Source organism: Thunnus albacares, chromosome 18, assembly GCF_914725855.1.
Source record: "Thunnus albacares chromosome 18, fThuAlb1.1, whole genome shotgun sequence".
Lineage (NCBI taxonomy): Eukaryota > Metazoa > Chordata > Actinopteri > Scombriformes > Scombridae > Thunnus > Thunnus albacares.
Window position 1 is genome coordinate 27,995,820 of NC_058123.1, and position 26,925 is coordinate 28,022,744.

At 39.1% G+C, this 26,925-nt stretch overlaps 1 protein-coding gene across 4 annotated transcripts; it reads left to right on the forward strand.

The window, feature by feature from the left end:
- The first annotated feature begins 4,269 nt into the window (after positions 1-4,269).
- zer1 (zyg-11 related, cell cycle regulator) lies at positions 4,270-25,674 on the forward strand. Of its 4 annotated transcripts, none has more exons than XM_044332735.1 (16): positions 4,270-4,292; positions 5,560-5,777; positions 5,932-6,082; positions 8,334-8,788; positions 10,251-10,424; positions 10,514-10,628; positions 11,891-12,037; positions 12,145-12,318; positions 13,389-13,604; positions 16,482-16,523; positions 16,695-16,814; positions 17,017-17,132; positions 18,405-18,593; positions 18,910-19,007; positions 19,336-19,438; positions 20,399-25,674. In XM_044332735.1, exons 2-16 carry the CDS (start codon positions 5,611-5,613, stop codon positions 20,484-20,486), a joined length of 2,355 nt encoding a protein of 784 aa, XP_044188670.1. In that variant the 5' UTR covers positions 4,270-4,292; positions 5,560-5,610; the 3' UTR covers positions 20,487-25,674. The 4 variants fall into 4 exon arrangements, with proteins under 4 accessions (XP_044188670.1, XP_044188668.1, XP_044188666.1 ...); XM_044332733.1 differs by lacking the exon at positions 4,270-4,292 and adding an exon at positions 4,314-4,528; XM_044332731.1 differs by lacking the exon at positions 4,270-4,292 and adding an exon at positions 4,314-4,470.
- Positions 25,675-26,925: the final 1,251 nt, after the last annotated feature.

The following is a 26,925-nucleotide window of genomic DNA, read 5'->3' on the forward strand; positions in this document are numbered from 1 at the left end:
CGCTAGAGGGCAGAAAGACAGCATGTATGATCAATTAATTCATGTATGAAGATTAATAAAGAAGAAATACATGCGTGAGATCATATGCACCACTTTACATCTGAAGATAATCTATCTGTTGGTGAAAGTGCGTGTGGCAGTGCACATGGCATGGATTAAACTGGTGATCCAGTTAAGGGCAATGGGGCCCCCACCCCAACCCTATGCTAGAATATTATCTGGCCCACTGTTTTCTGATTCATTTAGAAATTTTATTAAACATTACTTAGTTTAGGAATATACACCATGTGACCAAAATAAACTAAAATAAAGTCTTAAAATTAGATTTCAACACAGGGATAATACATCACCTGTTCAAACTTTTTGGGCATTTGTGGCTCAAGGGCCCTGGATAATCATACATAATCCAACCTTTGCTGTGCACAAAGACACACGTTGAGACGAGGCAATGATAACATCAGACAAAGGAGATTGATGCAGTTGTGCATTAAGATCTATGATCTAAGCTGTTGTGCAACTACTCAAGTCAAAACTCTTTAAGTGAATTTGAGATGGTGGTATGGACTAAACAGCAAGGCACAGGATGCAGGTTTTTGTAGTTTCAAGGGGGGGAATTTAGCCAAAAAATGCAAAAAAACACAGCAATCATGATTAATAACTAAATTGGGCCCTAAAAGAGGTGAAGAAAACGGAACTAAACTCAAAACTGAACTGTATAACTGACCTTAAAGAGACAAAACTGACCTAACATCTTCTTCTCTGAGGTTTTATGACAGTTGGCATCCATGACATTGCATTACTGGCTCCTTCTGGATCAGTCTTCCTCGGTGTCCTTTACTTTTACAGCTGGTTAATTAGTCCAGGCGCAATCATTTCTTGTCTGTCTTCTGAATATTTTTTGCATGATATTAAAACATGCTCCACAGGACTTAAACTCTGGATATTGGATTTTGGAAATCAAATTGTGTTGGTTATTTAATTATGAAAGTTGTAACTGAATGTAAACCTAAATGAGAGGAAGCAGGATCAAAGTGAGTGTGAGTGGAAAACACATAGTAATATAAACATTTTAGACTGCAATACACTTATAAACAGTGTATTTGCTCTGTAGGAAAATGCTTTTGGTTTCCTCAAATCCTCCTGAGAGGTTGTTCATCATAGACACACAAACTCACCATACAAAACATGCAAATTGAGCAGCATTTGCTGTCATGGTACTGCCATAAAAAACTGGAATCTTCATATTTCACTTCATATAATGTGACTGAAGTGTTGGAACTACAAGATGAATATTATACTGTACATGTGATATCAAACAGTGTGGGAGACTGTGTTTGTATCTGGAGAGCTAATAAGCTCTGTAACTGAACAGATGGTGCATATCCATCCTTAGTTCTTTCTCCTAAGTTTTCCTCCACAGTCCAGAGACATGCAAGTCAGGTAAACATGGCTGGATTAACCAGCTGCTGGGTTTATTTAACCCTTCGCTCCTCCTACACTCTGTGCCATGTGTTGACCCCTTCAAGATCATTTTGCTACTAGTACTCAAATATCAAATTTGTACTTGGGGTGGAGTTAGGGGTAAGTTTAATAACAATCCCCCCCATTAGATTTCATGTACAAATAGATATTTTAACATGATGTTGGTGCAAGAGCAAAGAGCAAGAGATTCATCCACTACGGACCATGAATATTGATGGCAAATTTTTTGGAAATTTGAACAGTAGTTCTTGAGACATTAAGTGTGGTCAGTCAGACCAACAAACAAACAAACAAACAAACAAACAAACATATAACTACCACATCGAAATCCTTTAAGGGACATCTACTCCCTCTCCCTCATTAAAAATTCCATAATCTATAAATAAATATATTTAATTTCAGAAGTTTAACTGCTGGATACAAGATGTGTACTTCACTGTAAAGTCCATTCTCAGTGTTTGTGCACCAGAGGCTTCAAGTTTCCACATCACACTTGTGTAAGTTGAATATCGGACCAGGATTGGCTCCGAACTAGTTGTGGTGTCACAAATCATGCTCGTAGCCCCACCCCTAAAAATCAGATTTTCAGTGAGCTCAGAGAAACTTTCCTCTTTCAGCAGATGAATGTGAAAACAGCCTTCTAGTGTCAAACTCTGCACATACATCACTCTGCACAGTGAAACTCAAACATCCAACTGAAGGAACAAGAACAAAATATATTTTTGAGTTGACGAGGCTTTAACTGAGCAGTAAAACAACTCAAAATACATGATGTTTAATTGTCTAAATGTTCTTTTCTGGGCCATTTCTACCTCAAGGTTGCTCAGTTGAATCATGCAGAAGAATTTCTATATAACTCCATCTTTCCTGTAAAAGACTTGACATAAACTGGCTTCTGTGCCTTTCAATACCATGTTCCTTTGCTGTCACGATTCCGTTTTTTTGTCATTAATTCATCATTGCAGGTATAAATAATGACTTGGCCTCTTATCTAAACAGCTCTTGTGTAACTGATGATCTGGTTCATTATGTTGCCACAGAGCAGACTTTACCCCCCTCGACAGCTGCAGTGCTGCTGCATACCATGCTGCCTGAAAACACATAGTGATGAATACACTTACACTATGTGTGATATGACTGTCTGATGTTTCTCTTATTGCAGTACAGTGAGTGAGAGGTCTACTATGTGTGCCTACACAGTAGTTATAAATATGCCCCTCTACCAAAGCCACCAAAGTCGAAGTCAAATTTAAATTCTCCTCACATTTAGTACATGAAAATATAAACCGTAGTGATACTGCAGCTGTTGTGTATAGGCCTATTTTTACGTTTTTCAAAAGATAATAAAACTGTTATTTGATATAGAAAACAGCATCTAGCTTGGAGTCTCTGGTTGGATGTTTCCCATGGCAGCAGTTGCTAGGAGACATGCTGTGACTTCTGTGGTGTACTCCTGACTTGAGCAGGTCATGGCCCTGTATAGCCTACGGATGTTGATAGAAGACTCCTCTGTCCCACCTCTTTCAACAAGCTAACATAACCCCTTTACAATATTCAACATTTGGGAGGAGTCATTGTGTTGTTAAGTTTGTGTTTCACTTGGAGAGAGGAAACTTATAGCCTAGCTTGGTAACTTAGCACAGATTCCTGCTGGAAGTTACTTTTTGTAGGGTTTGTAGAGTATTTTTAGGATTAAGCAGTGGCCAATAACGTCAACCCAACATACTGACAATCAGTCAGAAACCAAGATTTCATGCTCATTGGAGAACACTTATGTAGGGGAACTGTCACTGAAGAAGAATAAATAAAACTCTTTTTGGTAATTACAATTTTGACTGAATAACTACACAAGTAAAACACAAAGGAAATGTATGCTGATTTCTTCCTTTCAGTTTGACTATAAAGGTTATAACTAATTAAATAAGTTTTTGCACTGAATCCTGTGCTTGTAAACTGAGTGGAAGCAAAACTCTGCAGAAGACACAGATGTGGCTGGACTAATGGGGGCCTCAGGTCTGTTTTGACAGAATTTGACAAATGGCCTCTTTACAAGACAGGACCTGCAGGACCGAGCCCAGCTGATATTGCACTTTAGTGGTACAAATTTGTAACATTTGTAAAAAAAAATCACAACAAACCTAATTTGCACACAGTTAATCTGTGGCCCTGGACAAATAGGGCCAAAGTTAATGATACAGCATAAAACATGTAACATTTTGGCAAACTACAGTTTATTTGCATTAAAGGGCAACAAGGAGAAGGGAGAACAACTAGAATCAATATACATTTCACTTGCTTTATTCATTTACTTTATATTCATATTTAAATATATATATATATATATATATATATATATGTTCTAATTAAGGTTGATTACACAGAAATATTTCAAAGAAACTAGTCATTTGTATGGACAGATTCTGAAAAAAACAGACCCTCTTTATATTCCATACATTCACTCTAAAGTATTGCAGTTGAGTGTTTTAAGGTGCTTTATATACTACTTACTAATGCTATCACTACTACAAATGTATGAGTTAATAACACATGAGTAAGAAATATTTATTGGTGAAACAAATGACAGAATAATAAAAAGAAGAAGAAGAAGAAGAAGAGGAGGAGGAGGAGGAGGAAGAAGAAGAAGAAGAAGAAGAAGAAGAAGAAGAAGAAAAAAAAGAAGCAGAAGAAGTAGAGAAAGAAGAAGAAGAAGAGGAGGAAGAAGAGGAAGAAAAGGAAGAAAAGGGATAAAGCAAAGGAGGGGGAAGAAGAGGAAAAACGAAACAGAGGAGGAGGAAGAAGAGGAGGAAGAAGTAAGAAGAGGAGGAGGAAGAGATGGGGAAAAAAAGCAAAGGAGGAGGAGTAGAAGTAGGAGTAGGAGGAGTTTGTTTGTTGACATCGGGCGAAAACGAAAATCAGATGAGTGAAGACTGGTGATAATAACTGAATTTCTCGCCATCATCAGGACACAGATCCTTGGCGACAGCTCAGGTAGAGCTCTGCCTGATGAGCCTGCTCTGTCACACCGCTGACCAGCTGCTCCCAGCCGGTATCTCCACACAGAGCTGTTAGCCTGCGCTAGCCCCAGCAGCTCAGTCAGCTAACATTATAGCAGGGAAAGTCATCGTTAGCCGCAAGCTAATGTAGACGCTGAAATTTACTGGTGATACCGTATCGGCAACTTAAAGCTTTACTTAGAATAACAAGTGCTGCTCTCTGGTATTTTAGGTTGTTGTGAGTGAGTAGACTAACAAGTGCTGTGTGTTTATCAGTAGCTATCTAGCGTTAGTGTTGTTAAAGTAAATAGTTCTACAGTGTCGCTAGCTAGCTCGCTTGCTAACTTAGTAACAGTCTGCTGTGTCTCTCAGGATTCACTGCTATATGTGCTCAGCTAACAAACTAGTTTTACCAACCAAAAGATAGAGCAAGATATGTTACTAGCTACAGCTTAGCAACTGGAGTCTTTCTGCGTAATATTATTAAGACAAAACAATTTTGTTATTAATGTTGAAACAAATTGCAAAGTAGCCGACATTATTTGCTAACAGTAGCCACAGGCAACACAGCTAACATGGCTAAATATGCAGAGCTGTGCAATGCATGCAAAGAGGTTGCCAAAAATGTAAATACAGGCTCTGTTTCTGATGACAGCAAGGCACTTTGACGGCAAAATGTTTGCCAGTTAATTTATTAGACACTGAAAACTACATTAAGAGTTTACTGTACACAAGTTAACTGTGATGTCAAGTTTATGTCTTTGCTGTTCCACATCTTTTTTGGGATGGAATGTGATTTATGTGATTGAAATTCTGTTATTCTGTGCATACACTCTAATTTTTTCATTGTCACATTGTCTCTGCCAGTGAGGGATCAGTTTATATTAAAAATGACAAGTTAATCTGAAACACTGATGTTGTCTTATTGTTACATTGATAATTACAGTGACAGTTCTCACTTTGGAAATATGAATTCTTTGACTCTGAATGTCAAGTGGAACTTTTTTGCTGTTTCCCACTAGAAGTAGCCTCTGTAAAGACATTGCACTTAACTCTTTACTTTCTTCAATGCATATCTCCTAAGGTCCCCTGCACTGCCCTGTCTTTGATCTGAGCCGGAGAAGAAGAGGCTAACATGGCAGCCAAAGCAGGAGACAACCCTGACAGCCTCATGACTCTGGCAACGGTCTTCTGCCTGAGGAACCTCAGGAAGACCATGTGCTACCAGGGAGTCAGCAACAAACTCTGTCTGCGCTCAGACATCTTCCTTCCCAGCGAAATCTGCGACAAGTTGGTCAACACGTACGTAACAAGATACATCAAGTTAATGTTTACCTAATTTCTTAAATTACAGTCTGTTAAAATGCCTTGTGGGTGCCACTACATTAGAGATTCCATGTCTGAAAGGGGCTTTTGATTCCATACTGTTGTTGTTTTTTTTGTTTTGTTTAAACAGATACATGGAGTTGGTCCACACAGACAGTAACTTTGAACCAGAGGAGAGCTTCTTTCAACTATTCTCAGACCCTCGAAGCACCAGGCTGACCAGGGTACAGCTGAGAGAAGACTTTGTACGTGACAGAGACCTGGAGGCTATTAGAAAACAGGTGAGATGCCGCAAGTTAGTAGAAGAAAGACCAGTTTTTCAGTGTATCTTAAGTAGACCACTTTCATTTTCCAGCTCACCTCTGTGGAATCTGCACTTTTTAAAAGAATTTTTTGTTCTTTAACGTTAGTCATGACTAATAAATAAGCAACAATTGAATTAAAAAAAAACACCCGTAGGTATTATTTGTTAAGAGTTATAGTTATAAGAGTTATATACTCCAAAACTCCTCTTAATCAGGGCTGTATGAGTGTGGCTGGAGATTTTATTGACAATGTTGGCAACATCAAGCAAATAATTCAACAATTGAAATAAGATTCTGATTGAAATATTGCTAAATTCTGATTGGTGCATGGAAGTATATGACATCACATTTTCCCAATCTAAACCACTTCAAACCAGTGAGAAAAAGAAAAATACAGAAATCAATCATCTGAAATAATCAAAACTTTGTGCTCATGTTGGACCCCATCATACAGAGTAAGAAGCTGATTGAGAAAATAGGTTTTCAGGACCTTTTTAAAGGAAAATGTATTTTTTCTTACTACCATTGGTCATCAGCCCGTAATGTTACGATAACATTCTACTTACCAACTTAATCATAGAGACGTAGACACAATGACACCACTGCAAGACAACAATCATATTATATAAACCTTAGAAGTTATTGATTTAACAGTTGTAAATGTCTATATGTTTTTACATAACTACTAATTCCCCGGTTTGGACCTACCTTACTTGCTATGCATGCATGCAAACAGTTATACAAAGCAATGAACATATGATCATAACGCACAGTTTCAGAACATTCACCTTTTATCAAAATAATTCAGCCAGTAAATATAATGTTTTATTGTCTGCATTCATGTTTCTCATTAACTGGGTTTAAGAGGAACACTTTTTGAAACTTAACCTCTTCTTGTGCATGTATGAACCTGACATAAATCAGTTCTTTGTTCTATGTTATAGGGGATTTTCTCAGCAGTTATAGTTGGTTTGCTAGGCTTAACAGGACTGAGACCAGTTTCTGTTGTAAATCCACAGAGATTAAATTAATATTGCTAACTCCTGGTGAGGTAGCAAACAAATTAAGTGCATTTTTAACATAACAATTTAAATGTACAGTGCCTTTCTTCTTTGATTATGAGTAAAATATTCTATGATGAAATCCATCCAAATATTGGCAGTTCAATCTTCAAAACAGGCCTTGGGGTTCCTTCCTGAACCCATAACTTTTATTTATTTTCTTTAGCAGTTAGGAAGGATACCCGACACCTCACCTCACAGTAATGTAGGATTCTTCTTGCAACGGTACTGTTGAGACCTAAGAACTGGAGGGTTGGCTGTTTGGTTTCTGTTACCACTAATTACCACTTAGAGAAATTATGTCATGTGATGATCAAGAAAACTTGGTTGATGGTAAACCTCTCTAACCCCTACTGTCCCGCTACTAAAAGTCCAACAGAAATCACAGTTAACTGCCTCTTTTTGCAGTCAAAATAATGTCAATGTTATTTTAAATGTATTGTGAATAGTTTTTTATTCTTAATTAGCTATCTAGCCTGTCAACTGACGTTAGTACTACATTTTTCCTCAGTGAATGTTTTTTTTCTCAAAAGAAAACACAAGACAAGTGATTCACAGAGCAGATATGTATACTGTGGCAGAAAAAAATTATGCAATTTAGTTTCAGTTGGACTTTTATGATTAATTTTCCTCCAGAAATAAATTCACTGACATCTTGTTGAATGCACATCAGTCATTATACAACTTTATATTTTAGAGAAAGGTGAAACGTACCAATGTTTGGTTGCTAAAACACATATTCTTGGTTTTGATAGAGATGCTATAAGAGTGAAATATTGACATCTAAAATAAATGATCCAATCTAATGTGTCTAATGATTCAGTGAGTATGGAAACAGTGATGAGTGAAGGATAATAATTAGAAGGCAGACATGACCCCAACAACATACTGTATCTTACTGGAGTAAATAAACTGAAGGTACTGTTAATAAAGTCAGTTCAGGTAGCACATTCATTGTGGTGCAAAGAAAAAAGAAGTCTTCCTCCACCTGCCCCCATATCTTCCTCCCCACACCCTTTTGAATGCAGTTAGCACTGTTGGTGTGTGGGAAGCCAGTGAGGGATCATATCTTCTTTGCAGCACTTGTGACTCCTACTGGTTGGTCTGTCTACATTTTCATGTGTTGAAAAGGCTTAAAATATTGATTTTTTTTTGTGTTCTGCCAGGACCTGATTGAGCTCCACCTCACCTACTGCAACAGTCTGTCATCCCGCAGCTTGAAAACACTGACCTGCTTCCGTGAGACTTTGGTCTCTCTTTGTCTCTTCGGCTGCAGTCGGATCTTCTACAGGAAAGGTGGTGCCCCGCTCGCCTGCGGTGAAGATACAGAGGACGAGGAGGAGGAGAGCCCTGTCTCTCAGCAGGCATTAGAGACGGACTTTAACTTCCAGGGGTTCAACCGCCTCAGGTTGCTCAACCTGGGTGGCCTACCTGATGAGGTGGATGCTGAGACCCTGCTCAAACCCCTGAAGTCACTCACCTTACTAGATCTGTCTAATGTACAGTTGCTGGGAACAGCCTTTCTGACCCAGTGGAAAGACAGACTGGCATCTCTTGTTCTCTACAATGTGGACCTGTCAGAGGAGTTGGTCAGTACTGTGGTGGAGCTTGTCAATCTCAGGTAGGCTCGTTTTGTCAGGATGCTTTTGATACATAAAGCATTGCACAAATTAACTGGACATTTCCCAGGTGTGCTAAACCTCAAAGGTGTTGGTGTTGTTTGAAAACTAAATTTTAAATGAAGTTCTGTGTAGCTTCATCTCATTCATCCAAGTTAATATGAAATTGTCCACTGGACTGAAGTTGTACAGTTGAACTCATTTCACGACTCTTTCAACAGGCTTCATCACCTCTGCTGACTGGTGATCATTTTAAACCTCTCTGAGTTGTTAGCACCATAAAAGTCATCAGAACATCATCTCAGATCAATGTATGAAACCAGTTGGGAATAAATGTCAGGATGACAATCAAAGTAAACAGTTGACAGTTTGAGTTTGCGCAAGGTAGAGAATAGGATGAAGCACATTACATACATCATTACTGAGGCTGAACGATTTGAGAAAAATATATAATTGCGATTTTTCTGCCCAATATTGTGATTGCTTTTTAAATTATATTTTCTATAAAATTAACTACAGTATTTGTGGTTTACATAGTTTCTATGTCATGTCTGACAATGTTTTAATATCTGACTGATGATCCCTGATGACACAGCTGACAGCTCTGTTGGAGCTGAAGTTACTGACAGACTTGACAGAACGAGCTAAAGGATCAGATTCAGAACTTTTAAGGTGACAAGCTGAAAACAATGATATGATGAGCCTTTAAGCTTGACAGGCAATCACAGTGTTACCACTTGTTTGTGTTCCCTTTTTTTTAAAAGGTAACATATACTAGCATGCGCAGAGCTTTGTACGCAGATCTGTTCAGTTAACTAATTAACATTGACTTTTAGGCAAATTTGTGATTTTTGACTTTGGGCTACTGGGCTCGCTACTTTTATCGCCAACCATTACCACCCTACAAATCAGCTGACTAGGATACCACAGACTATACCAGAATGTAAACAATTACAATATAAGTTTTCTGTATGACCCCAGGCTCATAAAATGCGAATGTCTTCTCTCCACTTCTTTTGCTTATTTGTAAGAATCTGGTGCGGTCACATGTGGCTTAACATTACACAAACTGAGTGAAATGTGAACTTCTAGACACTTCATTTAAGCATATAAAGGAACTGAAAGAATTTCTCATTTCTGAATGATGCATCCATTGGTATCAGTTACAATAGATGCAATACAGTTGTAAATGAGGTGAAAAGCTTGTATCAGGCATTACAAAACTTTGTCAGATCTATCATTTCAGTGGTGTACAGATAGAGAACCGAATGCAGATAAATATGTTACCATGGTTCTGCAATATCTAATGTAATCTATTTATGTTATCCTTGAGCGACCGACTGTGAATCAGTGTTTATAACTGACAAAAGTGAATTCTTATTCTTCTCAATATCCAAATTCATCTGTAGTTCCCTTTACATGCCCACTCATACATTTAAAAAGATAAAACCCTGTACTCCTCAGGCATCTTGACATCTCGCGGGAGAGCAGACGGACCTCTAAGTCCAAGATGAACAGGAAAATCCTGACGGCCATTGTCCAGTGTCTGGTCAACCTGGTATCACTGGACATCTCAGGTCACATCATGCTCGACAACTGCACAGTTCCACACTTTGAAGAAGCTATGGGTCGGCCAAGGTGAGTTCGCAGAGCTTACAGTGGATATAAGAAAAGATTCAGACACCGTATGAGAATTTCTGAACAATCCAGGTTTCTCTCTTATTCAGCATTGAGCCGTGCAAGAGCAGTATCTACCCTTTCCAAGAGCTGAAGAGGCCCCTGCAGTTTCTGGGCTTATACGACACAACCCTTTGTAATGTGACACACATCCCTGCTTATAAGGTGACTTAACACACACACACACACACACATTACAGTTTTGGGGCTGATAATGGTGATTTTGTGCATCACAACTGAAAGGACTTAGTCCATTCTCGTCAGGGCGAGCTGCTGTTGACAGATAAAATCATATGCTGTGTGATATTTAAGTGTTCTGATTATTTGCTTCCTGATCCAGATGTTTCCAGTCATTATTAACACGGTTTCATTAACATGTTTCAACTTCAGTGTCACAGGTGTGAGTTGGGCAACATGATCATTTTAAGAACAAGTTGTTAATGTGAAGGAAACTGAGAACAAGACCTTGTCAAAACCTATATATCACATGAGGTCCCAAGGTAATACTAGTCCCCTGTGAATAGTGCTGTGAATGGAAGCGCTGTAAATGGCCCATGATGACGTAATAGAAAACAGTTAGTGCCGATTCATTTTGAAAGAACAATGGCTAATGGGGAAACTCCAACGCAGCCAGCCAACCAATGGTATAACTTCAACACCCATCAGCTAAAAAGTTCATTGCCAATAGTTAGAGTGTATTGTTTTCAAGGTCAGGTCATCCAGGAGCGTTACTTCATTCTTACAAAGTTCATTCATCTCTGATAAACTCTGCAGTCTCTGTTTGAGGAGTTTAGAGTCCATGTTTCCAGCGCTGTCCACCACTCTTTCACCAAAATTGTGCTTTTAAAAAAAAGTGTTATCATGTTTTTGTGCAAAAATATTTTCAGCATACACAAGAAAGAAATAGTTTATCGATGGACGCCTATTTCTGTTGTTGCAGAGGTTGACCGGTGACATAGGTTTACCTTTTTGTGTGGTCCGTTCCCAGCTTGAAAGAACATATACAAGTGTTAAACTCAAAATTGTAGAACAGTGGTTCCCAACCTGGGAGTCTAAACTGCTAAAGGCATCTCAAGATGAGAATTGAGGAAATCTCAGAAGAAAATGTTGTTTTCTTTTCTAATGTCTTTAAAAAAAATCTCAGAAGGAACTGCTCAAGATGACAACCTGAAGAGAAGATTGATACCACCTTTACTTTGGTTAACTCAACCTTTTATGTGATAAAAGAAATGACCGGTTCTTCCATTTTACGTTAGTCCATGCAGATGATGGTGATCTGTCACAACATACAACAGGTTATTCCTTGTTGAGTAAACAGTACAATGTAAACTGGTAAAAGCAATCAAGAGATTTAAAACTTCATTCTTTAAACAGGTGACGTGTGCACATTGATAATCCTCATTTACAGCTTTTGTTGTTTTTTTTAGGTGACTGGATCAAAGAATGAAGACCAGGTCCTAAATGCCATTGAGACTTACACAGAGTTTCGTCCTGAGCTGGCACACAGAGCCATCAATCAGCTGTTTGACATCGCCAGGATACAACACTGCAGCCAGCTGCTCCGAGCTTTACAAGTAAGATGAGCACCGCTGACGTTTTTTTCCATTTTGCCATGATTGTGCATTTTATGCCTGCATCACATTCTCATACCTCTCCTGTACATGTTCTGTACTTGTTTCAGCTTGTCATAGCAGCATTGAAATGCCATAAATACGATAAGAGCATCCAGGTGACAGGCAGCGCCGCTCTTTTCTACCTGACCAACACAGAGTACCGCAGTGATCAGAGCGTGCGGTTGCGCCGAGAAGTCATTGAAGTGGTACTCAATGGAATGGAGCAGTACCAGGAGGTCACTGTAAGTCTGTGTGTCTGTGGCCCCATCACCATATCTGATAAAGCTTACAGTTTATTTGCTATTTTGCATTTGCAGTGCTGATCACATTTAACATTTGAAAGAAACATGATTACTTGATCACACAACACAAGTGTTTCCAATGACATAAATGCGTCTTTGTGGTTAGCATAAGATTTTTATAGAGGCTCTAAAAGCAGCAGCCCAAGCATAACACTCATCCCCGGTTAACATGATGTCTATACAGAAAGCGCTTCAGCTGTGTTTTTCAGCCGTCAGTCTCACAAACATCTGACGGAACAGATACGCGCCTTCTATTTTAATCAATTCAGCTGTCTACACAGGCAGCGTATCGACTTGTCTTTCATTCGTGGTTTACAAGTGTAACTGCGACCTAAAGCATATTTTCACACTTCAAATCTATTTTCCTCTCGCATAACTACAGTGGACTGTGTGTTGGGCTCTGAGCGCTGCCAAAATGCGCCTGAAACACCTCATGTAGAGAACGATGGAGGAGTGAAGCTGCTGCTCTGCTAATGTTCCACTTACTGCTTACGCCTCACCTCCTGTGTAAACACTGTGTTGGTTAAGAGGAAGCATTTATCAAAACTATTTAATACTCATCCAGGTGTCTGACAAGAGAAACAGAACAATATGCCAGTGTCAAACCTGTGTATCAACGTGAGGAAAGAGCGTTCTCCTTAGTAAAGCTCTTAATATTGAAATCTAAAGAAAACATGATTAGCATATTATATACTGTAGGTATGACTATATGTTGCCAAATCAAAGGTTATTAAGGCAAGACATGTACACATACACACCATGGAAACAAACAGTTAGAACAATCCGATAAACGTTAAACACAATAAAAGAAAAGTAATCAAATGCACAGGAGACCAGGAAGGTTTTAACAGTTTAATGTTGGAGCACATCTAATACAATCTGGCAAGGTATTCCAGCGGCTGAGACCACAAAAAAAATCATCTAATTATGATCAGATCAGGCATATGTGAAGTACATGAGAGTTTCCACTTTGGGTCTTGAACCTTCCTCTATATGTCTCCCTCCACCAGGTCCAGAGGAACTGCTGCTTGACTCTGTGTAACTTCAGTATTCCAGAGGAGCTGGAGTTCCAGTACAGTCGCGTCAACCAGCTGCTGCTGAAAATCCTGGAGCCGGCCAGGCAGGAGGAGTCCATCCAGAGAATCGCTGTGCACCTCTGCAATGCTTTGGTCTGCCAGGTGGACAACCATCACAAGGAAGCTGTGGGAAAGATGGGATTTGTCAAGGTAACATCAAGATAAACTTTCCTCTTTTGAAGCTACTCATATTCTTGACAGTTGTCCATAAAAAAAATTGCTGTTCTCTGAGATCAAGTATCAAAATTGTGAGGTATCAGTTGTGCTGTTGATATTGACTGGTACTTTTGGAAAAAAAAACATGTCAAGTTAAAGCTTATTTAGTTAGATTTTATAAATCCCTGTGGCATTTGACCCCTCCTAACTATTTAGGACCAATGGGCAGTCACAATACAATACAGAGCCCAGGGATCCACTCCAGTCATCAGGTCAGTTACTTGGTCAAGGGCAAAGGCAGGAGTATTCCTAATTTCTAACATGCTTATTTTTGGGGTGGCAGAGAAGCAGAGCATCCAGGGGAAACCTTGGTGTAAGGGGGGGGGGGGGGGACGGGACACAGGCACCACAGTGTGATGACTGTATTGTAGTTATTGCAGCTGTCAGTTGTGTCTCTTTGTTGGGGTTCTGTAGTATTCTATCATTTTGATGACTATAATGAAAGCAATTGCAAGAGACAATATATTGTAAAATTTCCAATGGGAATGAAATCTAGTGTATATAGACAAACAGTATGGGATATCTAAGGTTAAGTAGTTATTGGATTGTGTGCTGTAGTTTCAAGATCGGAAGGATCGGTGTGTAGAATTTAGTGACCTCTAGTGGTGAGGTTGCAGATTGCAACCGACTGAATACCCTTCCCCTCATCCTCCCCTTCTAAGTGTGTAAGAGAAACTACGGTGGCCATGAAACTTGTGAAAAACGGTAAAGGACCTCTTTAGGGCCAGTAGGCTCTTTGAAACAGAGATCCCGCATTATAGCTGTAAAGAAGAGCCATCATTAAGTCACCTTCGCTTTTTTACACTGAACCAAACAAAGCCGGCATACTGCCGCCCCTGTGTTTGCTTTTACATAGCATGCCGGATTCAAAGGTGTGGCGTGTAACACAACAGCATCAGCTCCCTGTCCCGCTATGCTGGTTGTCCCTTTTACATAGATGTCTATCCGGCTCTGTGACTACCCCCATAGCTGGTTTATTGGTGGAGCAACTCTGCCCCTCTACTCCGTGTCCATACCTTTATACAGAACAGCGAGGCAGAATAAAGGCGCAGCATTCCCGCCTTGAACAGGCTGCGTAAAAGGGCTAATGTTTGGTTTGTCCATTCGGGGCTACTGTAGAAACATGGCAGTGCAACATGGCAGGCTCTGTGGAAGAAGACCTGCTAACTATGCAGGCTAGATATAAAGGGCTCATTCAAAGGTAACGAAAGCAATCGTTATTTTTTCAGGTGATTATACAGTAATTAAAACATACTTATCAGTATTATATTCCATTTCTGCCAATAGATCCCCCTAAATCTTAAACACTAGTCCTTAAAATGACTGAGAGAATGTGAGGTACTTTGTAAGCTTTAACAGTAGAGCTAATATAGATGAATATCATGAGATGATTATTCCCTCAGTAATCCAACTCTGTGATACAGAGAGTAGTGATGTAATAAACAGGGTTTAGTTGCTGCAGTGATGATGGAGCAGCATGACTGTACAGAATGTCTCTGTAATCAAGTGTAGTTTTTTCAAGTCAGTTTTATAGAAGTACTTGAATTTTTTTTGGACAAATGTTAATTAGGAATCTTAAATGAAAGTCAGCTGTCAAGACGAAATATTTTTATGACTCAAACGTGATTTGACAGTGAAAGCTTTGATGGCAGGATAGTCAGAGACAAGAGCCTGAGTTGGAGTGGAGCCAGGACTACATAGAAGTGTATCATCTGAATAAAAATGGGCATTAAAGTACTGATGAGCAAGAATAATGGTATTTATCTGTAATGTAAACAGGCAGAAACCTTTGTGGCAGCTGATTACTGATGGCAAGAGGGCTTAACTCCTGGTGCAGGTTGCAATATAAATTGGTTCATTGGGACATACTGTTTTCATACTAGGGGTGTCACGATTTTCCAAATCCACGATTCAATTTGACTTCCGATTTTAAGGTCACGATTCGATTTTATTTTTGATTAAAACTTTTTTTTTTCAGCACTGACAGCTATGCCATTGTTAGACTATTGAGTCTTAATTTGTAAAGATCAACAGATCATTGGTTTTACGCCCTGACAACTGTCATTTACACTTTCAAATTCTTCTTTAAAAGGATACGCTACATGGTATCAAATGAGATATAACTGCCATATTTTTGGGGGATGTACCACACTAATGCCATATGGTCAAATTTAAATAAGTATTTAAAATGTAATAAAAATAACTTATTTCACCTCTAAATTGAGAACAAACTGTTAAACACAAAAACCAAAAAGAAGAACCACTAGATGGCAGAAGGGTACAACAACAGCTTGAGTTTCCCTCATCTGCAAAAATGCTCCTGCTTTTGATTTTGAAGGTCCAAATCAAACACTCATTTCGATGGATTTTCTATTTAGAATTGAAATCGTGACAGCCCTGCCTCATACATACAGACCGGTCATAAAGCCGGATGTGATATCAGGCAAACTGGCACAGAACAACACAGAATAATCCAGCAAAAATGTTTCTCCTGACTCTGCTCTAACATACCAGTTAGAAGACCACGTAGCATTTTTGACTCACTGTTGACCTCACAAGAATGGGATGGGGGAGACAATTTCTACTGTGGTTCTCAAAAGAGTATAAACTGATGAGCAGTGTCTTACTTAATAAACCTTCCAACTGGATTCCTGTAACAACACACCCACACCAACACAATCCTTTGTCTAGTTTTTGCTCTAGTTTACTGTCAGTCTGAAATCCCCCACAGACAGCTGGCAGCTGCTGACTATGTTGAAAGTTTTCATCATTTTAATATGTGATTTTTTTTTTCCCCCCACCTATTCACAGACCATGTTGAATTTAATTCAGAAGAAGCTACAGGACAGAATGGTGAGTCTTAACTTCTTTGATAGTTTCGGTTTTAGCCGGACTCTGTGGAGCACGTTATTCGGTAGAATATTATGCCATGTCTATTATGAATGGAACGGTCATAAAATGAGCATGCTTCCACTATATATCTGTCTAAGGGGATTCTTGCACTGTGTGTTTGTTTCCCCTCAGTGTGACCAGGTGATGGAGTTTTCCTGGAGCGCTCTGTGGAACATCACTGATGAGACGCCCGACAACTGTCAGATGTTCCTCAACTGTCGGGGAATGAGTCTGTTTCTGGAGTGTCTACAGGTCAGTTTACTGTCCCAGTCTACTCTGAAACACATACATTCACTTAACTGCTGCCATTACTTGTTCTATACATGTGAGGAAAAAATGTTGTAGTGTGTACCAGATGAAATATCGTGATTTTGGACTATTAAGTCAGTAGTCTGTTAGTATTTCCACTGTATAGTAAAATAAGCTCTACTCTCTTTGCATCATCTTACTCCAGGAGTTTCCAGACAAGCAGGAGCTGCACCGCAACATGCTGGGGCTTTTGGGAAATGTTGCTGAGGTCAAAGCTCTGAGGCCACAGCTGCTCACCCCACAGTTCATTACTGTATTCAGGTAAGAGAGCTGTGTAAAGTGATTCTAGCATTGACAGAGCTGTTAAAGCACTCGCTGTTAACACTTTTTGTGTTTGTGTCGCAGTTGAGGTTCAACCGGTAACTGATTGATTCTTCCAGTGCACCTGTCAGTAATAACAAATTAACCACCCATAAGGAGTTTGCTCATTACATTGTCTTTGCAGTACAAGTTGGATATTCACATCACCTGCTGTTTGACACACAGCTCATAGAGGATCATGAGCTCTTAATTTGATTATCTACAAACAGGCTGTCATAACTCCAACCAAACACTTTGACACAGCTTGAATTAATTTGCAAAATAGCAAATAGCTGTCAATCATTTATCTGTATAGAACAGAGAGTCTTTATGTGTCACCACCAACTTCAGTCTAGTTGCCTTAAATGTAACATGCATTCACTGCTCAGACTAATCAAAGCAATAGTTTGACTTTTTGGGAAATACACTTATCCTCCTGCAGAGAGGTAAATAAGAAGATTGATACCACTCTCATATCTGTACAGTACATAATAAAGCTACAGCTAGCAGCTGCTTAGCTTTGCTTAGTTTAGCTCAAAGACTGGAAACAGGAGGAAAAAGCTAGCCAAGTTCTGTCCAAATGTTACAGATTTCTTGGCTGGAAGCAGTAACTTCCTGAAGTCTTAAGGTGGTTGCCTGGCAACCTCCTGACAACAAGACTCTAAGAAGTTACTGTTTCCGACCAAGAAATAGTCTGGCACATGACCCCTCATAAAACTGACAGTTCTAACATGTTAATTAGTGCTGGTAGATGGATGTTGTTATTTTGGGACAGAATCAGTTAATACATGCAGCTTAGCTAACAGGCAGCTAGTTGTAGCAACCGCTTGTAGCTAGTTGTGTATTTACTGGACAGATGGAGAGTGGTATCCATTCTCTCATTTAACTCTATGCAATTTTTCCATCTTTCCAAAATGTGGAACTATTGCTTTAAAACAACAGCAAAATGTATAATTTTACTTTGCCTGCAGACTCTGCAGTCTAGACTTAAAACAAAGTCAGGTCTAGCTGGTAAACCCCCAAGTGAATAACACATGCTGTTACATACTGTACCGTAGCAATGACTCCATGACAACAGGCTGCAGAATTCACAGGCTACACACGGAAGAAAAAGTATGATCATTGCACTACAATTGTCACATCAATGCCCTTACCAGAAGATACTGATAAACTGCATAAACCCTGTATTGGTTTTGAGATTGAGATGATCTTTTTCCTCTCACTCTTTGACAGTAACCTGCTGGACAGTAAGGCAGACGGGATCGAGGTGTCATACAACGCATGTGGCGTGCTTTCACACATCATGTTTGACGGGCCGGAGGTTTGGTCGATGGAAGAGCCACGAAGAGACACAGTGATGGACAAGATGTGGGACGCCATCCAGAGCTGGGACGTCAGCTCACGCCGCAACATCAACTACAGGTGAAAATCTGCTTACTATTCCTCTATTAATGCCATATCAGAATCTATTGTTGTTCATAATGTATTTTATAATGAAACAACAAAATATTTTATATAAATATGCCATAAAATATTGCAGTAAATGGATGAAATAATTGAAAATTCAATGGTAACACTGGTCACTGTGAAATTAAAAAGATCCATTTGCCGACTGTTTGTAGATAAATAGATCATTTCATGTAACGATGAATGAAAAGAAAATACGCTAGAGACAGAACTGAGTTATACATCGAAGCCATAGTCTGTTTGAATTTTTAAACTGAGTTTGTTCTGTCAGGTCATTCGAGCCCATCTTGCGACTGCTGCCTCAGAGCATCTCACCTGTCAGTCAGCACTGGGCCACATGGGCTCTCTACAACCTGGTGTCAGTTTACCGTGAGTATCTGGAGGGCTTCAAACCAGGCACAACATTGAGTGTTGACACCATCTTAAATGTTCCTGAACCGTCAACACTGAAACACTGGAATGTTTCAGCTTGTTCTTCACTTACAGCGACCTTATAGTACACATATTCAAACTTGTACACTAGATTAACATACTGGCACATACTTGTATTGTGTAACTCATAATTATAAAAATATGACTTCATTTTCCACTTATATTCAGTTACATACACAGCCTCTCTGTACTGCTGTCCTGCATACAATAATGCACATTAATAATTCTCACAAGCTTTGTAAGTATATTGATTTTCTTTCTGCAGCAAGCAAGTATTGTCCTCTGCTGATAAAAGAAGGAGGAATAAGCCTTCTGGAGAAAGTTTTGGAACTGGACAGCTCACAGCCAGAGACCAAGGACATGGCCAGGTAAAACTGACATTTTATAAGCTGTGCTTGAAAGAACCACTTCATTATCATCATTATGTACTCTCTTTGTGCTCGTTAGTGTTGTCTGCAGCTTACAGGAAGGCTCTGTTTGACAAGATCAATTCCACAGCAGCGAGAAATACTAGTTTACTGGTTTCTGTTGTCTTAGCCAGTAGCGACGTTTACAAGAACGAGCCAAATCATCAAAAAATAAAGCTTAAGAAGCTAAATATTATATTTCTTAAAAATGGTATCATTTTTTCTTGCTTTAGTAGAGGCGCTTTGAGATGGTTTTAATGGTAATAGTTTAGCTTTTGAATTCAGACTACAATTAGGTCCCCTATTACAAAACTCTGTAGTTGGTCTGCTTTTCCTTCGCACCACAAACAAACCACATCAAGAGTTTGGCTGAAAGCAGACCAACACCCACCTTTTCAGACAATCTCAGTCCACTTTTTTGCTCCTCACCAGAGTGAAACTGGTAGCTCTCACACCAGCCTACACAAACTGAACCAGTGTTAGTTTCAATCACATCAAACAGGTTAGGTGTGAAAGCACCCTAAATAGCATTTGTAGATTATCAAGTGGATTGCATCATTTGACAGTGAAATCATTGCAGTGACTGTCTAAGGGTGTTTTCAAACCTATAGTTGGTTTGCTCTGGTCCAAATCAGTGGATGAGTTGGTAAACTTGGAGAGATTTCCCCTCGGTTCAGTTCAAACCGCTCCAGAGTTGTTTGGGACCGGACTGAGACCACCTCCTCTAAAGGGTCTTGTTAGAGTTTATTTTGGTCTGCATCCAAGTGCGATTACTGTGCTCAGACCTATCCGAGCGAATCGCACCAAACAAACTAGAGTCCGATTCAACCGGACTTAAAAGTGCAGGTATGAAAATGTCCTAAGAAGCTCTTGGACAGAAGCCAACATGTAGCTCACCTATAAAATATTTGTATCTTTCAGGAAAGTAATGGAGCAGTGTGAAAACTTCAAAGAAGACCCCATGGAAACAAATCATGGACAGGAGGTAAACTATGGACAAAGAGGTTGAACCACAGGAGCCCTGGTTCCCTGCAAACATCAAGCAAACCAACCTAAGGCCCCCTCCTACTGTCATCACCACAAGGGTCAATGTGTGCATTCTTCTTCTTCTTATCATTATTATTATTATTATTATTTTGTAGAGCAGAACCGTGTCTCTGACCCTCTTCACAGCAGTTTGGACAAAAACTTAATATATGACACATAGGAGTTAAGATGTGGTGCATGGTGTTTTTTTGTGAGGGTGCTCACCTTTGCTGCACATAAGCATCTCTTCTGTTGGGGATGGGTTTGTGGGGGTGGGTGATTGTTATCTCTAAGTGTGTGTGTGTGTGTGCGCGTGTATGTGTGTGTGTGCGTGTGCGTGTGTGTGTGTGCGTGTGTGTGTCAAAGATTTAACGACAGAACAAAACAGTTGGAGTGACACATGATTCTCAGCGGAAGGACACAAAAGCCCTCCGCAGCTCACTACCGTAAACTGTGTGACATTGAACGAAAGGCTAAAAGGCCATGCAGTGTGCTGCACCGCCTGCAGAGGTGGCAGCTCTCACCCTGCTCTCTCACAGTCGCTCATGCTTGTGGAGGCCACTGAACTGTGGACACGTGTACAGTGAAAATTAGCCATCATGCGTGTAGGCTGCAGAGAAGCATCATACTGATGTCGGGAGAGAAGTCTTCCCAGATGGACTTCTTTGTTATATATGTAAATATTCTCTGTTTTGTCTCATCCTTTTACTGTGTGTATGTTTTATAATATAACTGTAAACACTCATGACTTTACTCCGTATTTAAATTTGTTTAGATTTGACTGACGTGTGGTCAGTGCTAAGAAACTATATACAGAATACCCAATCATTCAAATGTAGTCTAGCAATCCTGGATACTCTTTTAACGGATAATTTAGATGTAGTTCAACCTCTGTTCTCTTTTTATTATCTGGCATTTTAACCTCATTCTGTTCATTATTCTTACCGGAAGCATTAGCGAGCTTCAACTATCAGTGAGGTCAGAGCACCTAAAGCAGATACACTATGTGGCCAAAAGTATGCGGACACCACAGGCCACCATGCGCAAAGCCAAGTATTTATAGAATTTTTTTTTTTTTTTTCCCAGTTTGGCATGGAAGAACATGACATAGCCTTGACCGTAACCCCACCCTTCGTGGTGAACAGGAATGCGGACTGTGAGCCAGACCTTTAGGATCATTTTATGCTCAATCAGGACTAGTTTGCATGCAGTGCTTATAGTTCAGAACACTCGAAGGCAGAGTGAAAAGTTAGACATCATAGAGAGGAGGGAGATATCATTTAAACAGGGCACACATTTCCTCAATGTCTTCATGGTGTGGTGCACTCAGTTTTTCACAGGATTTTGAACAGGGGCAGAATTATATTGTGTAAAGAATAAAAACAGCTCCACACAGCTGGCCAATCACAGCGTGAAGTGGGTGTGAATGTCGGATTGTTATTGAAATGGCAACACACAGTCTCCCCGATCCAACGTTGGAAAGGTTGTGAGTAGGAGGTTTCCGAAGCTATTCAACCGACATCATCACTCGACCTTTCTGTTGGACCTCACTAACGCTCTTGTGGCTGAATGGGAGCAAATCCCTGCAGCCAGGTTCCAACATCTGGTGAAAAGTCTGAAACCAGAAGACTGGCAGATGTTAGAGCAGCCCATAGTTTCAAAACATGTCAACAATCATTTATGGTTGGAATGTTCAGGTGTCCGTACACTTTTGGCAAAAAAAGTGCTGATGAGCTTTTAATTTTACATGTTTGTGGCCTTTTGTTTCTGCTCACTCAGTACCTCATTGATACTAGATGGTGGTGGGCCCAACACAACTCACAATGGTCAGATTACTGCTGTTATCTCTCTGCATCAACCAAATGGTGAGTTGTCATCAAAGCAGAGATTTGGCGGTCTCTTTAGACAGGATTTCACACTGTAGATGACCGCTTTGTCGTGACTATATAGTTCAACATACATACATGTTATGAACATGTAACACTACAGGCAGCATCTCAAATCATCTCCAGTGTTTTGTCCTCAAGCTCGACCTTGCTCCCAGTGGCCAAGTATGATGCCAGGAAATAAAAAAGAAGAGGTTGAAAAAAAAACAATTGTCCTTTAACAATACCTGATGACTCATCAGTTTTACTGGTTGGTCAACATGCTGCTAACTAACTGCTTCACTTAAGTCAAACACTTTTCTCCTGAAAAGCTAATGGGAGAAAAAAAAATCACATGTTTAAAGTTGAAAATGGGATGATCTGTTCAGGAAGTAATGTCTGGCTCTCAGAAATAAGATTCAGTCATCACAGAGGAGGAGAGGATGAGTTGATTTTGACCGGGAATAAACGAGAAGACGTTTGATTCCCAACTCTACTGAACATTTTGCCAGCAGGTTAAATTTCAGCTTGAGCTATCACAGCTCTCACCCTCACATAAACCGATTTGTTTTTGACTTAAGTTTACTCGACCTTTTTCTTAACCCAAATCAAAGACTTAATTCTCTCCATTTGCTGTTATAAGGTACCCTGTGGAGTTCTCTTGTAAAAAAAAAAAGCACATTTATGTTTACATTAACTGTTTCTCACCAAAACACATTGTGTGTATGCTTGAGGTTTACCAGATATCTTGAATGCATTTCCTCATAAATATGTTGAAAACCAATTTTTTAAAAAAAAACAACAACCTGCAAATGTTTGTTAGCTCACAGCCTTCTTCTTTGCCTTTGCTGGCACGTTGCTATGTTTCTTGGCGCATTACTGCCGCCAACTTTCAATGAGTGGAATTGTGTAAAACTGCAATGTATATACAGCACTGTCCATGTGCTCTTGTGTATATATATGCACTTTCATGCAAGCCCAACAAAACAGAATGCATTCATAAAAACAGTGCACAAAAATTCCACAGGGTACCTTAAACATGACCCCAAGTAACAAATTAATCCACAGGCATTTTTCACTGTATGACACTGATACATTTACTGGAAGTGTTGAATTAGGACATAACATTGCAAACAGAATTCACATTAGTCCCAAATATCAAAGGCAATATCTTATATTCAGAACAAAAAAAACAAAACAAATCTCAACAGTAGCTGTCTGAATAGGGAACAATAGCTTTAGTTTAGAGAGTGGAACATACCAGTGAGGCATAGAAATACACCGAATTTTACACTTTTTAAAAACATGTTTTAACACTTTAATTATAAACCGTGCAGGTCATCTCATTTTAGTTCAGTTCAGAAGTACAACAGACTCAACATGTCTTCCATTGTTTACCATAATGAGATGGATATAAAGAAGGCCACAAATAGTACGCAGCAGGAATTCTCATATTCACAGGACAGTAAATGATGCACCCATGAAAAATGTCACTGTAATATGACTCACATAAGGCAGACTTCTTATTTACATCTCCTCGCTTATAACAATAGTGAGCAGAAAAATGATTTAGGGGTAAAAAAGTTGTATATTTATTCAGTTTGTCACAATATTATAGTTGTCATTTCAGAGTGTTGGTTAGGGATGCAACAATTATTTCCATTATTGATTAATGTATTGATTATTTTTTCAACGAACTGATTAATTGATAAGTCTATAAAGTGTCAGAAAATAGTGAAAAAAAAAACCTATTCCCAAAGACCTGCAATTTTTTTGTGTTGTCCAACCAAAAGTCCAAACCCCTAAAATATTCTATATACACTGATTATAACAGAAATGCTGCAAATTCTCACATTTAAGCTGTAACCAGAGAATGTTTGGCTTTTTTTTTTTACTTGATAAATAACTTACAATTAATTATTAAAATTGTTGTCAGTTGATCTAGTGTGAGTTCACTCACATGAACTGAGAAAGGAGTTATTGCTAACTTTTACATTGATCAAAAACATTCTAATTTTTCCACACTCACCAGCCACAAGCATGTCGCTTGCATGTCTAGAAGTTCTGTCGGCAGCGCACAGTTCCATTGATGTACTCTGTGTTTGAATACAGCTATTTGTTTAGGTGCTGTCTTTCCACCTTGCTTTAATCCTCATAACATTGCATTATTGCAATTGTAGTCCTGAGTTTCACCAGGGATTCCCAGGACTTTTCATAATGATGCCAGTAAAGGAACATGCATCACCAAGTTAGATTTCATATCAACATGAAAAAAAGTTTTTTCTCCTCAAACTCTAACATGTGTTGGTTTAGATGAACCAGGTCAGATATATTGCACAGTGGTTTCTAACATGTTGCACACTGGCACCACAGTGTGTGTAGCTGGAGCTGGTTCCCAGTATCAGCCTCTGTACAGTGTGTCACTCTCAGTTTCCTACATGAATACAGTTAACTATTTTGTTCATGAGTGATGCCTAACTGATGTTTGTTTTTTAAAGCTATATCATATCAGTTGATGCTCCGTGTTGGGTTTACTCCCTGACTTGCGTTCCTTGTTCTCATGTACAGTTTTTCTTTGTGTGATTTATGGGAATCTTGCATTGGTACTTGCGTTGGTACAGCTCTGTTTCTATTGCTATTTTCACATTCACGTAGGCAATTGATGTGAAATGAAAAGCTTTATTAGAGACTCACTTCATGTTTCTGTCTAGAGTTCAAATGTGTGGATATTAAGGGGATTTATCACGATTTCACATATGATCAAAACAAAAAGCTGTTAATCATCATGAGTTTTTAAGTTAAGTGGGGGTGGTAGTTTACGTGTGCAATTCTCTCCAGAGAAAGTGTTGGACATCTTTACTACAATATCCACCACTTATTCTCTTTCATTTGAAGTCATTGAATGTTTCAATTTATGCTTTTCTGGAAGAAATTATGTTGAGAGTTGAAAAAGCGCATGGATGTCAGTGACAGGTAGCTACTGTCGGGAGTTGACTGTTCCTGATTATTTATAAAGTTATATGTGCTGAAAAAAAAAAAAAACAAGTTAAAGGTAAATATTGCTTCAGGAGAACTGCTGTGTCACAAACTGTTTTCAAATTTCATCTACTAATTTCATAATGTTTCTGAAGTCTGTCGACACTCTTACTGATTTCTTTTGTAACTGCTGATAAGTGTAATCCAAAACTGAGTGAAGAACATTTGATCCAAACAGTATGGAATTCCAGTTTTTTTTCCTGATCAAAATAGTACCAGGCCATTAGTGTAAAGATATGAATAAGCAATAAAGATGGAGTGGTAAAAACACTGGTATCTTGCATTGTTTTTCTTTCTTCATCCATGAAGAAGACCTTGACCACTTAGCTTCTAGAAAAGGGCTGCAGGCAGCTGGACCGAAATCCATTTGTAGCTTGTGATCCTTTATTAATGATCTGATAACGTTTATAATTGCAGTCTTGATGGCTTATTAGAGGTAAGAAACACGGGACCCTATTCATCAACACAGGGCCCCTGAGCCTGAACTGAGGAGCACCTTTGTAGTATCATGACCTGATTCATGAAGGTAGTGAATTAAACCTCTGCTCAAATGTCCATTTACATGCTTTTCCATTTGCTGAATGAAGACTGTGAGATGTATTTAAAAGCTCAGAAAAGCTATTAAGTGGACCTTCAAACTTTGATTATTTTCTTATATATTCAGTTCCGAAACAGTCAAGACTGAGCTTTCATACTCAAATACTGTATCAAACAATATCCCAAACAGATGCGATCCTAATCATTCCTCCTGTTCATACTGACCATTAGAAGATCCCTTCATAATGCACTTACAATGTAAGTGATGGAGGACAAAATCCACAGTCCTCCTTCTGTGCAAACTTACATTCCAAAGTTTATCTGAAGTTATATGAAGTTTCAGCTGTCCAAATGAGTCAAATCAAGTGAATATCTTCCAAAGTTTCAGACTTCTTAGTATAAAATTCCTTCTTTGTGTTTTCTTGTTGTGCTACAGTAGAGTGACAATGACACAAAGAGGGAATTTTGTCCTAAAAGACAGTAACTTTGGAAGATATTCACTTGACTTGTCTAACTCAGACAGCTGAAGCCTCATATTAGCTTTAGAGATTTTTTGCATGGATTAAAGACTGGATTTTGTCATCACTTACATCGTAAGTGCATTATAAAGGGATCCTCTAATGGTCGGAATGAACAGGAGGAATAATTACAGTGAGGAAAACCTGTTTCAGTGTTCATTTGGGCACCTGACTGTTATTTTAAGTCAGACTTGGGAAATTGTGAACCCATCCTTTAATCTAAAAACAAAAAATGACAAACTGTGACAGCAGACTGGATTGGAAGAGCAACGCTGAGGTCGACCACAGGACGGGAGAGCAGACTCTACTTCTGGACATCCTTTAATGTGTGCAGCAAGGTGTTGCAAATCCTTCATCACATCAATAATTCATCTTTCCAGTACTGTCTATGAATTAACATCTATTTGCATGTGAAATGCTGCTGTATATTAAAGGGACAATTCGCCCAAATTATAAAACAAGTAAA

Excerpts from the sequence above, each read along its gene's own strand:
- zer1 (XM_044332735.1), top strand. The coding sequence starts at position 5,611 with ATGGCAGCCAAAGCAGGAGACAACCCTGACAGCCTCATGACTCTGGCA. Across the intron at positions 12,038-12,144 it reads AGCTGCTCCGAGCTTTACAA|CTTGTCATAGCAGCATTGAA; the intron begins GTAAGATGAGCA and ends TACTTGTTTCAG. Across the intron at positions 18,594-18,909 it reads CGCCGCAACATCAACTACAG|GTCATTCGAGCCCATCTTGC; the intron begins GTGAAAATCTGC and ends TTGTTCTGTCAG.